The sequence below is a fragment of the Carcharodon carcharias genome, chromosome 19 (assembly GCF_017639515.1).
Source record: "Carcharodon carcharias isolate sCarCar2 chromosome 19, sCarCar2.pri, whole genome shotgun sequence".
Classification (NCBI taxonomy): Eukaryota; Metazoa; Chordata; class Chondrichthyes; order Lamniformes; family Lamnidae; genus Carcharodon; species Carcharodon carcharias.
Window position 1 is genome coordinate 220,799 of NC_054485.1, and position 15,346 is coordinate 236,144.

The 15,346-nt window shown below is 68.4% G+C and overlaps 1 protein-coding gene across 2 annotated transcripts in view; it reads left to right on the forward strand.

The window, feature by feature from the left end:
- Window positions 1-1,489: 1,489 nt before the first annotated feature.
- The window catches only part of LOC121291470 (importin subunit alpha-7), a 154,844-nt gene continuing 140,987 nt past the window's right edge, over window positions 1,490-15,346 (forward strand). For both annotated transcript variants that reach the window (XM_041212696.1, XM_041212697.1), the window contains exon 1: window positions 1,490-1,589. In XM_041212696.1, coding sequence (XP_041068630.1) covers window positions 1,586-1,589 — 4 coding nt within the window. In that variant the 5' untranslated portion in view covers window positions 1,490-1,585. The remainder of the gene's footprint in view (window positions 1,590-15,346) is intronic.

Genomic DNA, 15,346 nt, shown 5'->3' on the forward strand with positions numbered 1-15,346 from the left:
TAAGTTTATGATACTATTCTTAGACCCACTCTTCTCCCTTTCAAACTGGATGTAAAATTCAATCATATTGTGGTTGCTGCTACTTAGGGGTGCCTTCACTCTGAGGTCATTAATTAATCCTGTCACATTACACAATACCAAGTCTAATATAACCTGCTCTCCAGTTGGCTTCAGAACATGCTGCTCTAAGAAACTATCTTGAAAGCATTCTACGAACTCCTCATCCAAGCTACTACTGCCAATCTGATTTTTCCAGTTTATATGTAGATTAAAATCACCCATGATTATTGCCGTCCCTTTACCACTAATACCCAATATTTCTTCTTGAATATATTGTCTTACATTGTGGTTACTGTTAGGGGGCCTGCAGACCACTCCCACTAGTGTCTAATTCCCCCTACTATTCCTCATCTCCACCCAAACCCATTCTACGTCCTGATCTCCTGGACCAAGCTGATCACTAACTTTTGCACAATAGATCATAAGACCAAAAATTCGGCCATTCGGCCCATCGAGTCTGCTCCGCCATTCAATCATGGCTGATAAGTTTCCCAACCCCATTCTCCCACCTTCTCCCTGTAACCTTTGACCCTCTTACCAATCAAGAACCTATCTATCTTGGACTTAAATACACTCAATGACCTGGCCTCCACAGCCTTCTGTGGCAATGAATTCCATAGATTCACCACTCTCTGGCTAAAGAAGTTTCTCCTCATCTCTGTTCTAAAAGGTCTTCCCTTGACTCTGAGGCTGTGCCCTCGGGTCCTAGTCTCTCCTACTAATGGAAACATCTTCCCCACATCCACTCTATCCAGGCCTTTCAGTATTCTGTAAGTTTCAGTCAGATCCCCCCTCATCCTTCTAAACTCCATCGAGTATAGACCCAGAGTCCTCAAACGTTCCTCATATGTTAAGCCTTTCATTCCTGGGATTGTTCTGGTGAACCTCCTCTGGACCCTCTCCAGGGCCAGCACATCCTTCCTGAGATAAGACCATCCTTGATTAACAGAGCTACCCCTCCACCTTTACATAGCTTCCTATTCTTCTTGAAGGTTATATACCCCTCCATATTCAGCGCCCCCATACTTGCCCTCCTGCATCCAGGTCTCTGTAATGGCTATTAGATTATATTTATTTACTTCAATGTGCACTAATAATTTGCTTGTTATGAATGCTCCGCGCAGTCAGATACAGAGCCTTTAGTTGTCTTTGTAACATCTGGTCTTGTTTTTCTGTGCATTCTGAGGATTTTTTTCTCTCTCCCGACTCATTTCCCATATTATTATTTTCCTCTCTTACCCTGGTCTCCATTCTTTGAAAATAGAGATAAACTGTGACAGAAGCGGCGGTTCTGGTGACCCCCTGACGTGTTGGTGTTGGTGTTGGTCTGCACTGGGCTGAGGGCGCGAGGCGCGGGGCGCGGGGCGCGAGGCGCGAGGCGGCGGCAGGTTTGAGGAACGCGCGCGCGGGGTTTGCGGCAGCGCGAGGACCAACCGGCTTCCGTCCGCCGGGCACCATCTTAGCGGCGGAGCTGGTTCTGGAAAAGCGGAGCGGCGCCGACAACAACAACAACATCATCATCGATATGGGTGAGCGAGACACCTCCGGCCCCGGGGAACTGAGTCCGACTCGGGAACTGAGGCCAGAGGAGCTGCCGAGTGACTGTCCGGGGAACGGGTGGGGGTGAGGAGATGGGGAGGGGGAGAAGGAGATGGGGGGGTGGGGGAGAAGGAGATGGGGGGGTGGGGGAGAAGGAGATGGGGGGGTGGGGGAGAAGGAGATGGGGGGGTGGGGGAGATGGGGAGGGGAAGAGGAGAGGAGAGGGGGAGGAGGAGAGGAGAGGGGGAGGAGGAGAGGAGAGGGGGAGGGGGTGAGGGGAGGGGGAGAGGAGAGGGGGAGAGGAGATGGAGGGGGAGGTGGAGAGGAGAGGGGGAGGGTAGATGGGGAGGGGGAGGGGGAGAGGAGATGGGGAGGGGGTGAGGAGATGAGGGGGTGGGGGTGAGGAGGGGGTGGGGGAGAGGAGATGGGAAGGGGAAGAGGAGATGGAAGGGAAGGGGGTGAGGAGATGGGGAGGGGGTGAGGAGATGGGGGGGAGAGGAGATGGGGGAGGGGGTGGGGAGATGGGGGAGGGGGTGAGGGAGAGATGGGGAGGGGGAGGGGGAGGGGGTGAGGAGATGAGGGGGTGGGGGTGAGGAGATGAGGGGGTGGGGGGTGAGGAGATGAGGAGGGGGTGGGGGTGAGGAGATGAGGAGGGGGTGGGGGTGAGGAGATGAGGAGGGGGTGGGGGTGAGGAGATGAGGAGGGGGTGGGGGAGAGGAGAAGGGAAGGGAAGAGGAGATGGAAGGGGAGGGGGTGAGGAGATGGGGGGAGGGGGTGGGGAGATGGGGGGGAGGGGGTGGGGAGATGGGGGGGAGGGGGTGAGGAGATGGGGGGGAGGGGGTGAGGAGATGGGGGGGAGGGGGTGAGGAGATGGGGAGGAGGTGAGGAGGGGGAGGGGGCGAGGAGGAGGAGGGGGGAGGAGAGGGAGCGAGGAGATGGGGAGGAGAGGGAGGGAGGAGAGGGAGTGAGGAGATGGGGAGGAGAGGGAGTGAGGAGATGGGGAGGAGAGGGAGTGAGGAGATGGGGAGGAGAGGGAGTGAGGAGATGGGGAGGGAGATGGGCTGAGGGGAGGGGGAGGGGGAGGGGGTGGGGATGAGGAGACGGGGAGGGGCAGGGGGCGGGGATGAGGAGACGGGGAGGGGCAGGGGGCGGGGTTGAGGAGACGGGGAGGGGCAGGGGCGGGGTTGAGGAGACGGGGAGGGGCAGGGGCGGGGTTGAGGAGACGGGGAGGGGCAGGGGGCGGGGTTGAGGAGACGGGGAGGGTGCGGGGGTGAGGAGACGCGGAGGGGCGGGGGCGGGGGTGAGGAGATGGGGATGGGGCGGGGGTGAGGAGATGGGGAGGGGGCGGGGTGGGGGAGATGGGGAGGGGGCGGGGGAGATGGAGGGGGAGAGGGTGAGGAGATGGGGAGGGGGTGAGGAGAGGGGATGGGGAGGGGGAGAGGAGATGGGGGGAGGGGGTGAGGAGATGGGGGGAGGGGGAGAGGAGATGGGGGGGAGGGGGAGAGGAGATGGGGGGGAGAGGAGATTGGGGGGAGGGGGAGAGGAGATTGGGGGGAGGGGGAGAGGAGATTGGGGGGAGGGGGAGATGGGGAGGGGGTGAGGGGGAGATGGGGAGGGGGAGATGGGGAGAGGGTGAGGAGATGGGGCGGGGGTGAGGAGATGGGGAGGGGGCGGGGCGGGGGAGATGGGGAGGGGGCGGTGGGGGAGGGGGAGAGGAGATGGAGGGGGTGAGGAGATGGGGAGAGGGGGAGGGGGTGGGGAGATGGGGAGGGGAAGAGGAGATGGGGAGGGGAAGAGGAGATGGGGAGGGGAAGAGGAGATGGGGAGGGGGAGAGGAGATGGGGAGGGGGAGAGGAGATGGAGGGGGAGAGGAGATGGAGGGGGAGAGGAGATGGAGAGGGGGAGGGGGTGAGGAAATGGGGGGGAGGGGGTGAGGAAATGGGGGGGAGGGGGGAGGAAATGGGGGGGGGAGAGGAAATGGGGGAGGGGGGAAGGGGGAGATGTGGGGAAGGGGGAGATGGGGAGGGGGTGAGGAAATGGGGAGGGGGTGAGGAGATGAGGAGGGGGAGGGGGTGAGGAGATGAGGAGGGGGAGGGGGTGAGGAGATGAGGAGGGGGAGGGGGTGAGGAGATGAGGTGGTGGGGGTGAGGAGATGTGGAGGGGGAGAGGAGATGGGCAGGGGGAGAGGAGATGGAGGCGGAGGGGGTGAGGAGATGGGGGGAGGGGGTGAGGAGATGGGGGGGAGGGGGAGATGGAGATGGGGGGGAGGGGGAGATGGAGATGGGGGGGAGGGGGAGATGGAGATGGGGGGGAGGGGGAGAGGAGATGGGGGGGAGGGGGAGATGGAGATGGGGGGGAGGGGGAGATGGAGATGGGGGGGAGGGGGAGAGGAGATGGGGGGAGGGGGAGGGGAGATGGGGGGAGGGGGAGATGGGGGGGTGTGAGGGGGAGATGGTGAGGGGGTGAGGGGGAGATGTGGAGGGGGTGAGGAGATAGGGAGGAGGTGAGGAGGGGGAGGGGGTGGGGAGGAGAGGGAGTGAGGAGGTGGGGAGGAGAGGGAGTGAGGAGATGGGGAGGAGAGGGAGTGAGGAGATGGGGAGGGGAGGGAGTGAGGAGATGGGGAGGAGAGGGAGTGAGGAGATGGGGAGGAGAGGGAGTGAGGAGATGGGGAGGAGAGGGAGTGAGGAGATGGGGAGGAGAGGGAGTGAGGAGATGGGGAGGAGAGGGAGTGAGGGGATGGGGAGGAGAGGGAGTGAGGGGATGGGGAGGAGAGGGAGTGAGGGGATGGGGAGGAGAGGGAGTGAGGGGATGGGGAGGAGAGGGAGTGAGGGGATGGGGAGGAGAGGGAGTGAGGGGATGGGGAGGAGAGGGAGTGAGGGGATGGGGAGGAGAGGGAGTGAGGGGATGGGGAGGAGAGGGAGTGAGGGGAGGGGGAGGGAGATGGGCTGAGGGGAGGGGGAGGGGGTGGGGATGAGGAGACGGGGAGGGGCAGGGGGCGGGGTTGAGGAGACGGGGAGGGGCAGGGGGCGGGGTTGAGGAGACGGGGAGGGGCAGGGGGCGGGGTGGAGGAGACGGGGAGGGGCAGGGGGCGGGGTTGAGGAGACGGGGAGGGGCAGGGGGCGGGCTTGAGGAGACGGGGAGGGGCAGGGGGCGGGCTTGAGGAGACGGGGAGGGGGCGGGGGTGAGGAGACGGGGAGGGGGCGGGGCTGAGGAGAGGGGGAGGGGGCGGGGCTGAGGAGAGGGGGAGGGGGCGGGGCTGAGGAGATGGGGAGGGGGCGGGGGTGAGGAGATGGGGAGGGGGCGGGGGTGAGGAGATGGGGAGGGGGCGGGCGTGAGGAGATGGGGAGGGGGCGGGCGTGAGGAGATGGGGAGGGGGCGGGGGTGAGGAGATGGGGAGGAGGAGGGGGTGAGGAGATGGGGAGGAGGAGGGGGTGAGGAGATGGGGAGGGGGGGTGAGGAGATGGGGAGGGGGGGTGAGGAGATGGGGAGGGGGCGGGGGTGAGGAGATGGGGAGGGGGCGGGGGTGAGGAGATGGGGAGGGGTCGGGGGTGAGGGGAGGGGGCGGGGGTGAGGAGAGGGGGCGGGGGTGAGGAGAGGGGGCGGGGGTGAGGAGATGGGGACGTGGTGGGGCGGGGGGAGATGGGGAGGGGGCGGGGCGGGGGAGATGGGGAGGGGGAGGGGGAGATGGGGAGGGGGCGGGTTTGAGGAGATGGGGTGGTGATGGAGAGGGGGTGAGGAGAAGGGGAGATGCGGTGGGGGTGCGGATGGGGTGATGGGGAGGGGGTGGGGTGATGGGGAGGGGATGGGGTGATGGGGAGGGGGTGAGCGGGTGGGGAGGGGGTGAGTGGTTGGGGAGATGGGGAGCGGGTGACGGGGTGGGGATGAGGAGATGAGGAGGGGAAGGGGGTGAGGAGCTGGGGAGGGGGCGGGGGAGTTGGGGAGGGTGCGGGAGAGTTGGGGCGTGGGCAGGGGTGAGGAGATGGGGAGGGGGCGGGGATGAGGAGAGGGGGGAGGGGGTGGGGGTGAGGAGAGGGGGAGTGGGTGAGAAGTTGGGGAGGGGCGGGTTTGAGGAGATGGGGTGGTGATGGGGAGGGGTTGAGGAGAAGGGGAGATGGGGTGGGGGTGCGGGTGAGGAGATGGGGAGGGGGTGAGGAGAGGGGGAGGGGGTGGGGGGAGGAGGAGGAAATGGGGAGATGGGGAGGGGGTGAGGAGATGGGGAGGGGGAGGGGGTGAGGAGATGGGGAGGTGGAGAGGGGGTGAGGAGATGGGGAGGTGGAGAGGGGGTGAGGAGATGGGGAGGTGGAGAGGGGGTGAGGAGATGGAGAGGGGGAGAGGAGATGGGCAGGGGGAGGGGGAGAGGAGATGGGCAGGGGGAGGGGGAGAGGAGATGGGCAGGGGGAGAGGAGGTGGAGAGGAGAGGGAGTGAGGAGATGGGGAGGAGAGGGAGTGAGGAGATGGGGAGGGGAGGGAGCGAGGAGATGGGGAGGAGAGGGAGCGAGGAGATGGGGAGGAGAGGGAGCGAGGAGATGGGGAGGAGAGGGAGCGAGGAGATGGGGACGAGAGGGAGCGAGGAGATGGGGAGGAGAGGGAGCGAGGAGATGGGGACGAGAGGGAGCGAGGAGATGGGGAGGAGAGGGAGCGAGGAGATGGGGAGGAGAGGGAGCGAGGAGATGGGGAGGAGAGGGAGCGAGGAGATGGGGAGGAGAGGGAGCGAGGAGATGGGGAGGAGAGGGAGCGAGGAGATGGGGAGGAGAGGGAGCGAGGAGATGGGGAGGAGAGGGAGCGAGGAGATGGGGAGGAGAGGGAGCGAGGGGATGGGGAGGAGAGGGAGCGAGGGGATGGGGAGGAGAGGGAGCGAGGGGATGGGGAGGAGAGGGAGCGAGGGGATGGGGAGGAGAGGGAGCGAGGGGATGGGGAGGAGAGGGAGCGAGGGGATGGGGAGGAGAGGGAGCGAGGGGATGGGGAGGAGAGGGAGCGAGGGGATGGGGAGGAGAGGGAGCGAGGGGATGGGGAGGAGAGGGAGCGAGGGGATGGGGAGGAGAGGGAGCGAGGGGATGGGGAGGAGAGGGAGCGAGGGGATGGGGAGGAGAGGGAGCGAGGGGATGGGGAGGAGAGGGAGCGAGGGGATGGGGAGGAGAGGGAGCGAGGGGATGGGGAGGAGAGGGAGCGAGGGGATGGGGAGGAGAGGGAGCGAGGGGATGGGGAGGAGAGGGAGCGAGGGGGATGGGGAGGAGAGGGAGCGAGGGGATGGGGAGGAGAGGGAGCGAGGGGATGGGGAGGAGAGGGAGCGAGGGGATGGGAGGAGAGGGAGCGAGGGGATGGGGAGGAGAGGGAAGCGAGGGGATGGGGAGGAGAGGGAGCGAGGGGATGGGGAGGAGAGGGAGCGAGGGGATGGGGAGGAGAGGGAGCGAGGGGATGGGGAGGAGAGGGAGCGAGGGGATGGGGAGGAGAGGGAGCGAGGGGATGGGGAGGAGAGGGAGCGAGGGAGGAGGAGAGGGAGCGAGGGGGAGGAGAGGGAGCGAGGGAGGAGGAGAGGGAGCGAGGGGATGGGGAGGAGAGGGAGCGAGGGGATGGGGAGGGAGATGGGCTGAGGGGAGGGGGTGGGGATGAGGAGACGGGGAGGGGCAGGGGGCGGGGTTGAGGAGACGGGGAGGGGCAGGGGGCGGGGTTGAGGAAACGGGGAGGGGCAGGGGGCGGGGGTGAGGAGACGGGGAGGGGGCGGGGGTGAGGAGATGGGGAGGGGCGGGGGGTGAGGAGAAGGGGAGGGGCGGGGGTGAGGAGATGGGGCGGGGGTGAGGAGATGGGGCGGGGGTGAGGAGATGGGGAGGGGCGGGGGTGAGGAGATGGGGAGGGTCGGGGGTGAGGAGATGGGGCGGGGGCAGGGGTGAGGAGAGGGGGCAGGGCTGAGGAGAGGGGGAGGGGGCGGGGCTGAGGAGAGGGGGAGGGGGCGGGGCTGAGGAGATGGGGAGGGTCGGGGGTGAGGAGATGGGGAGGGGGCAGGGGTGAGGAGAGGGGGCGGGGCTGAGGAGAGGGGGAGGGGGCGGGGCTGAGGAGAGGGGGCGGGGCTGAGGAGAGGGGGAGGGTCGGGGGTGAGGAGATGGGGAGGGGGCGGGGGTGAGGAGATGGGGACGGGGCGGGGGTGAGGAGATGGGGAGGGGGCGGGGGTGAGGAGAGGGGGCGGGGGTGAGGAGATGGGGTCGTGGTGGGGCGGGGGAGATGGGGAGGGGGCGGGGCGGGGGAGATGGGGAGGGGGAGATGGGGAGGGGCGGGTTTGAGGAGATGGGGTGGTGATGGAGAGGGGGTGAGGAGAAGGGTAGAGGCCGTGGGCGGGGGTGAGGAGATGCGGAGGGGCAGGGGACGGCGGTGAGGAGATGGGGAGGGGGCGGGGGGGAGATGGGGAGGGGGCGCGGGTGAGGAGATGGGGAGGGGGCGGGGGGGAGATGGGGAGGGGGCGCGGGTGAGGAGAGGGGGGCGCGGGTGAGGAGAGGGGGGCGCGGGTGAGGAGAGGGGGGAGGGGGTGAGGAGATGGGGAGGGGGTGAGAAGAAGGGGATGGGGCGGGGTTGAGGTGACGGGGAGGGGGTGAGAAGCTGGGGAGGGGCGGGTTTGAGGAGATGGGGTGGTGATGGGGCGGGGGTGAGGAGAAGGGGAGATGGGGTGGGGCTGCGGGTGGGGAGATGGGGAGGTGGTGTGGAGCTGGGGAGGGGGTGAGGAGATGGGGAGGGGCTGAGGAGATGGGGAGGGGGTGAGGAGATGGGGAGGGGGAGAGGAGATGCGGAGGGGGGATGAGGAGATGGGGAGGGGGCGATGGGGAGGTGGAGAGGGGGAGATGGCGAGGTGTAGAGGAGGAGATGGCGAGGTGGAGAGGGGGAGATGGGGAGGGGGAGTGGAGATGGGGAGGGGGAGTGGAGATGGGGAGGGGGTGAGGAGATGGGGAGAGGGCGGGGCAGTGGAGAAGGGGAGCGGGCCGGGGAGATGGAGAGGGGGCGGGGGTGAGGAGAGGCGGGAGGGAGTGAGGAGATGGGGAGGGGGTGAGGAGATGGGGAGGGGGAGAGGAGATGGGGAGGGGGAGAGGAGATGGGGAGGGGGAGAGGAGATGGGGAGGGGGAGAGGAGATGGGAGGGGGAGAGGAGATGGGCAGGGGGAGAGGAGATGGCAGGGAGATGGAGATGGGGAGGGGGTGAGGAGATGGGGAGAGGGCGGGGCAGGGGAGAAGGGGAGCGGGCCGGGGAGATGGAGAGGGGGCGGGGGTGAGGAGAGGCGGGAGGGAGTGAGGAGATGGGGAGGGGGGTGAGGAGAAGGGGAGGGGGTGAGAAGCTAGGGAGGGGCGGGTTTGAGAAGATGGGATGGGGAGGGGGTGAGGAGAAGGGGAGATGGGGTGGGGGTGTGGGTGAGGAGATGGGGAGAGGGTGGGGAGATGGGGAGGGGGAGGGGGTGAGGGGAGGAGGGGAGGGGGAGGGCGTGAGGAGATGGGGTGGGGGTGAGGAGATGGGGAGAGGGTGGGGAGATGGGGAGGGGGAGGGGGTGAGGGGAGGAGAGGAGGGGGAGGGCGTGAGGAGATGGGGAGGAGGAGGTGGAGAGGGGGAGATGGGCAGGGGGAGGGGCGAGGAGATGGGCAGGGGGAGGGGCGAGGAGATGGGCAGGGGGAGGGGCGAGGAGATGGGCAGGGGGAGGGGCGAGGAGATGGGCAGGGGGAGGGGCGAGGAGATGGGCAGGGGGAGGGGGAAGAGGAGATGGGCAGGGGGAGGGGCGAGGAGATGGGCAGGGGGCGAGGTGATGGGCAGGGGGCGAGGTGATGGGCAGGGGGCGAGGTGATGGGCAGGGGGAGGGGGCGAGGTGATGGGCAGGGGGAGGGGGAGAGGAGATGGGGAGGGGGAGAGGAGATGGGGAGGGGGAGAGGAGATGGGCAGGGGGAGGGGGAGAGGAGATGGGCAGGGGGTGAGGAGTTGGGGAGGGGGTGAGGAGATGGGGATGGGGAGAGGGTGAGGAGATGGGGAGGGGGAGATGGGGAGGGGGTGAGGAGGTGGGGAGGGGGCGGGGGCATGGAGGTGGAGAGGGGGAGGAGGCGAGAAGATGGGGAGGGGGAGGAGGCGAGAAGATGGGGAGGGGGAGGAGGCGAGAAGATGGGGAGGGGGAGGAGGCGAGAAGATGGGGAGGGGGAGGAGGTGAGAAGATGGGGAGGGGGAGGAGGCGAGAAGATGGGGAGGGGGAGGAGGCGAGAAGATGGGGAGGGGGAGGAGGCGAGAAGATGGGGAGGGGGGCGAGAAGATGGGGAGGGGGAGGGGGCGAGGAGATGGGGAGGGGGAGGGGGCGAGGAGATGGGGAGGGGGAGGGGGCGAGGAGATGGGGAGGGGGAGGGGGCGAGGAGATGGGGAGGGGGAGGGGGCGAGGAGATGGGGAGGGGGAGGGGGCGAGGAGATGGGGAGGGGGAGGGGGCGAGGAGATGGGGAGGGGGAGGGGGCGAGGAGATGGGGAGGGGGCGAGGAGATGGGGAGGGGGCGAGGAGATGGGGAGGGGGCGGGGATGAGGAGACGGTGAGGGTACGGGGGTGAGGAGACGGAGGGGGCGGGGGTGAGGAGACGGGGAGGGGCGTGGGTGAGGAGACGGGTAGAGGCAGTGGGCGGGGGTGAGGAGATGCGGAGGGGCAGGGGACGGGGGTGAGGAGATGGGGAGGGGGCGGGGGGGAGATGGGGAGAGGGCGCGGGTGAGGAGATGGGGAGGGGGCGGGGATGAGGAGAGGGGGGAGGGGGTGAGAAGCTGGGGAGGGGCGGGTTTGAGGAGATGGCGTGGTGATGGGGAGGGGGTGAGGGGAAGGGGAGATGTGGAGGGGGCGGGAATGAGGAGATGGGGAGGGGGTGAGGAGATGAGGAGATGGGGAGGGGGTGAGGAGATGAGGAGATGGGGAGGGGGTGAGGAGATGGGGAGAGGGCGGGGCAGGGGAGAAGGGGAGCGGCCCGGGGAGATGGAGAGGGGGCGGGGGTGAGGAGAGGCGGGAGGGAGTGAGGAGATGGGGAGGGGGTGAGGAGAAGGGGAGGGAGTGAGAAGCTAGGGAGGGGCGGGTTTGAGAAGATGGGATGGGGAGGGGGTGAGGAGAAGGGGAGATGGGGTGGGGGTGTGGGTGAGGAGATGGGGAGAGGGTGGGGAGATGGGGAGGGGGTGAGGGGAGGAGGGGAGGGGGAGGGCGTGAGGAGATGGGGAGGAGGAGGTGGAGAGGGGGAGATGGGCAGGGGGAGGGGCGAGGAGATGGGCAGGGGGAGGGGGAAGAGGAGATGGGCAGGGGGCGAGGTGATGGGCAGGGGGAGAGGAGATGGGCAGGGGGAGAGGAGATGGGCAGGGGGAGGGGGAGAGGAGATGGGCAGGGGGAGGTGGAGAGGAGATGGGCAGGGGGTGAGGAGATGGGGATGGGCAGGGGGTGAGGAGATGGGGATGGGGAGGGGGTGAGGAGATGGGGATGGGGAGAGGGTGAGGAGATGGGGATGGGGAGAGGGTGAGGAGATGGGGATGGGGAGAGGGTGAGGAGATGGGGATGGGGAGAGGGTGAGGAGATGGGGAGGGGGAGATGGGGAGGGGGGTGAGGAGGTGGGGAGGGGGCGAGGAGATGGGGAGGGGGAGGGGGCGAGGAGATGGGGAGGGGGAGGGGGCGAGGAGATGGGGAGGGGGCGAGGAGATGGGGAGGGGGCGAGGAGATGGGGAGGGGGCGAGGAGATGGGGAGGGAGTGAGGAGATGGGGAGTGGGAGGGGGTGAGGAGATGGGAAGGGGGAGGGGGCGAGGAGATGGGAAGGGGGAGGGGGCGAGAAGATGGGAAGGGGGAGGGGGCGAGAAGATGGGAAGGGGGAGGGGGCGAGGAGATGGGGAGGGGGAGGAGGCGAGAAGATGGGGAGGGGGAGGAGGCGAGAAGATGGGGAGGGGGCGAGAAGATGGGGAGGGGGAGGGGGCGAGAAGATGGGAAGGGGGAGGGGGCGAGGAGATGGGGAGGGGGAGGAGGCGAGAAGATGGGGAGGGGGAGGAGGCGAGAAGATGGGGAGGGGGCGAGAAGATGGGGAGGGGGAGGGGGCGAGAAGATGGGGAGGGGGAGGGGGCGAGAAGATGGGGAGGGGGAGGGGGCGAGGAGATGGGGAGGGGGAGGGGGCGAGGAGATGGGGAGGGGGAAGGGGCGAGGAGATGGGGAGGGGGAGGGGGCGAGGAGATGGGGAGGGGGAGGGGGCGAGGAGATGGGGAGGGGGAGGGGGCGAGGAGATGGGGAGGGGGAGGGGGCGAGGAGATGGGGAGGGGGAGGGGGCGAGGAGATGGGGAGGGGGCGAGGAGATGGGGAGGGGGTGAGGAGATGGGGAGTGGGAGGGGGTGAGGAGATCGGGAGGGGAGGGGACGGGGATGAGGAGACGGTGAGGGGACGGGGATGAGGAGACGGTGAGGGGACGGGGGTGAGGAGACTGGGAGGGGGCGGGGGTGAGGAGACGGGGAGAGGCGGGGGTGAGGAGACGGGTAGAGGCAGTGGGCGGGGGTGAGGAGATGCGGAGGGGCAGGGGACGGGGGTGAGGAGATGGGGAGGGGGCGGGGGGGAGATGGGGAGGGGGCGCGGGTGAGGAGAGGGGGGCGCGGGTGAGGAGAGGGGGGAGGGGGTGAGGAGATGGGGAGGGGGTGAGAGGAAGGGGATGGGGCGGGGTTGAGGTGACGGGGAGGGGGTGAGAAGCTGGGGAGGGGCGGGTTTGAGGAGATGGGGTGGTGATGGGGCGGGGGTGAGGAGAAGGGGAGATGGGGTGGGGCTGCGGGTGGGGAGATGGGGAGGTGGTGTGGAGCTGGGGAGGTGGTGTGGAGCTGGGGAGGGGGTGAGGAGATGGGGAGGGGGAGAGGAGATGGGGAGGGGGGATGAGGAGATGGGGAGGGGGCGATGGGGAGGTGGAGAGGGGGAGATGGCGAGGTGTAGAGGAGGAGATGGCGAGGTGGAGAGGGGGAGATGGGGAGGGGGAGTGGAGATGGGGAGGGGGAGTGGAGATGGGGAGGGGGAGTGGAGATGGGGAGGGGGAGTGGAGATGGGGAGGGGGAGTGGAGATGGGGAGGGGGAGAGGAGATGGGGAGGGGGAGAGGAGATGGGCAGGGGGAGAGGAGATGGGCAGGGGGAGAGGAGATGAGGAGATGGGGAGGGGGTGAGGAGATGGGGAGAGGGCGGGGCAGGGGAGAAGGGGAGCGGGCCGGGGAGTTGGAGAGGGGGCGGGGGTGAGGAGAGGCGGGAGGGAGTGAGGAGATGGGGAGGGGGTGAGGAGAAGGGGAGGGGGTGAGAAGCTAGGGAGGGGCGGGTTTGAGAAGATGGGATGGGGAGGGGGTGAGGAGATGGGGAGAGGGTGGGGAGATGGGGAGGGGGAGGGGGTGAGGGGAGGAGGGGAGGGGGAGGGCGTGAGGAGATGGGGAGGAGGAAGTGGAGAGGGGGAGATGGGCAGGGGGAGGGGCGAGGAGATGGGCAGGGGGAGGGGGAAGAGGAGATGGGCAGGGGGCGAGGTGATGGGCAGGGGGCGAGGAGATGGGCAGGGGGAGGGGGCGAGGAGATGGGCAGGGGGAGGGGGAGAGGAGATGGGCAGGGGGAGGGGGAGAGGAGATGGGCAGGGGGAGGGGGAGAGGAGATGGGCAGGGGGAGAGGAGATGGGCAGGGGGAGGGGGAGAGGAGATGGGCAGGGGGAGGGGGAGAGGAGATGGGCAGGGGGAGGTGGAGAGGAGATGGGCAGGGGGTGAGGAGTTGGGGAGGGGGTGAGGAGATGGGGAGGGGGAGATGGGGAGGGGGTGAGGAGGTGGGGAGGGGGCGGGGGCATGGAGGTGGAGAGGGGGAGGAGGCGAGAAGATGGGGAGGGGGAGGAGGCGAGAAGATGGGGAGGGGGAGGAGGCGAGAAGATGGGGAGGGGGAGGAGGCGAGAAGATGGGGAGGGGGAGGAGGCGAGAAGATGGGGAGGGGGAGGAGGCGAGAGATGGGGAGGGGGAGGAGGCGAGAAGATGGGGAGGGGGAGGAGGCGAGAAGATGGGGAGGGGGAGGAGGCGAGAAGATGGGGAGGGGGAGGAGGCGAGAAGATGGGGAGGGGGAGGAGGCGAGAAGATGGGGAGGGGGAGGAGGCGAGAAGATGGGGAGGGGGCGAGAAGATGGGGAGGGGGAGGGGGCGAGGAGATGGGAAGGGGGAGGGGGCGAGGAGATGGGGAGGGGGAGGAGGCGAGAAGATGGGGAGGGGGAGGAGGCGAGAAGATGGGGAGGGGGCGAGAAGATGGGGAGGGGGAGGGGGCGAGAAGATGGGAAGGGGGAGGGGGCGAGAAGATGGGGAGGGGGAGGGGGCGAGGAGATGGGCAGGGGGAGGGGGAGAGGAGATGGGCAGGGGGAGGGGGAGAGGAGATGGGCAGGGGGAGGGGGAGAGGAGATGGGCAGGGGGAGAGGAGATGGGCAGGGGGAGGGGGAGAGGAGATGGGCAGGGGGAGGTGGAGAGGAGATGGGCAGGGGGTGAGGAGTTGGGGAGGGGGTGAGGAGATGGGGATGGGGAGATGGGGAGAGGGTGAGGAGATGGGGAGGGGGAGATGGGGAGGGGGTGAGGAGGTGGGGAGGGGGCGGGGGCATGGAGGTGGAGAGGGGGAGGAGGCGAGAAGATGGGGAGGGGGAGGAGGCGAGAAGATGGGGAGGGGGAGGAGGCGAGAAGATGGGGAGGGGGAGGAGGCGAGAAGATGGGGAGGGGGAGGAGGCGAGAAGATGGGGAGGGGGAGGAGGCGAGAAGATGGGGAGGGGGAGGAGGCGAGAAGATGGGGAGGGGGAGGAGGCGAGAAGATGGGGAGGGGGAGGAGGCGAGAAGATGGGGAGGGGGAGGAGGCGAGAAGATGGGGAGGGGGAGGAGGCGAGAAGATGGGGAGGGGGAGGGGGCGAGGAGATGGGCAGGGGGCGAGGAGATGGGGAGGGGGAGGGGGCGAGGAGATGGGGAGGGGGCGAGGAGATGGGGAGGGGGCGAGGAGATGGGGAGGGGGCGGGGATGAAGAGAGTGGGAGGTGGCGGGGCTGAGAGGGGGCGGGGGTGAAGTGATGGGGAGTGGGCGGGGGTGAGGAGACGGGGAGGGGCAGGGGGCGGGGGTGAGGAGACGGGGAGGGGGCGGGGGTGAGGAGATGGGGAGGGGGCAGGGGTGAGGAGAGGGGGAGGAGGAGGGGGTGAGGAGATGGGGAGGGGGAGTGGGTGAGGAGATCGGGTGGGGGTGAGGAGATGGGGAGGGGGAGGCGGAGAGGAGATGGGCAGGGGGAGGCGGAGAGGAGATGGGCAGGGGGAGGGGGAGAGGAGATGGGCAGGGGGAGGGGGAGAGGAGATGGGCAGGGGCAGGGGGAGAGGAAATGGGCAGGGGCAGGGGGAGAGGAGATGGGCAGGGGCAGGGGGAGAGGAGATGGGCAGGGGGAGGGGGAGAGGAGATGGGCAGGGGGAGGGGGAGAGGAGATGGGCAGGGGCAGGGGGAGAGGAGATGGGCAGGGGCAGGGGGAGAGGAGATGGGCAGGGGCAGGGGGAGAGGAGATGGGCAGTGGGAGGGGGAGAGGAGATGGGCAGGGGGAGGGGGAGAGGAGATGGGCAGGGGGAGGGGGAGAGGAGATGGGCAGGGGAGGGGGAGAGGAGATGGGCAGGGGAGGGGGAGAGGAGATGGGCAGGGGGAGGGGGAGAGGAGATGGGCAGGGGGAGGGGGAGAGGAGATGGGCAGGGGGAGGGGGAGAGGAGATGGGCAGGGGGAGGGGGAGAGGAGATGGGCAGGGGT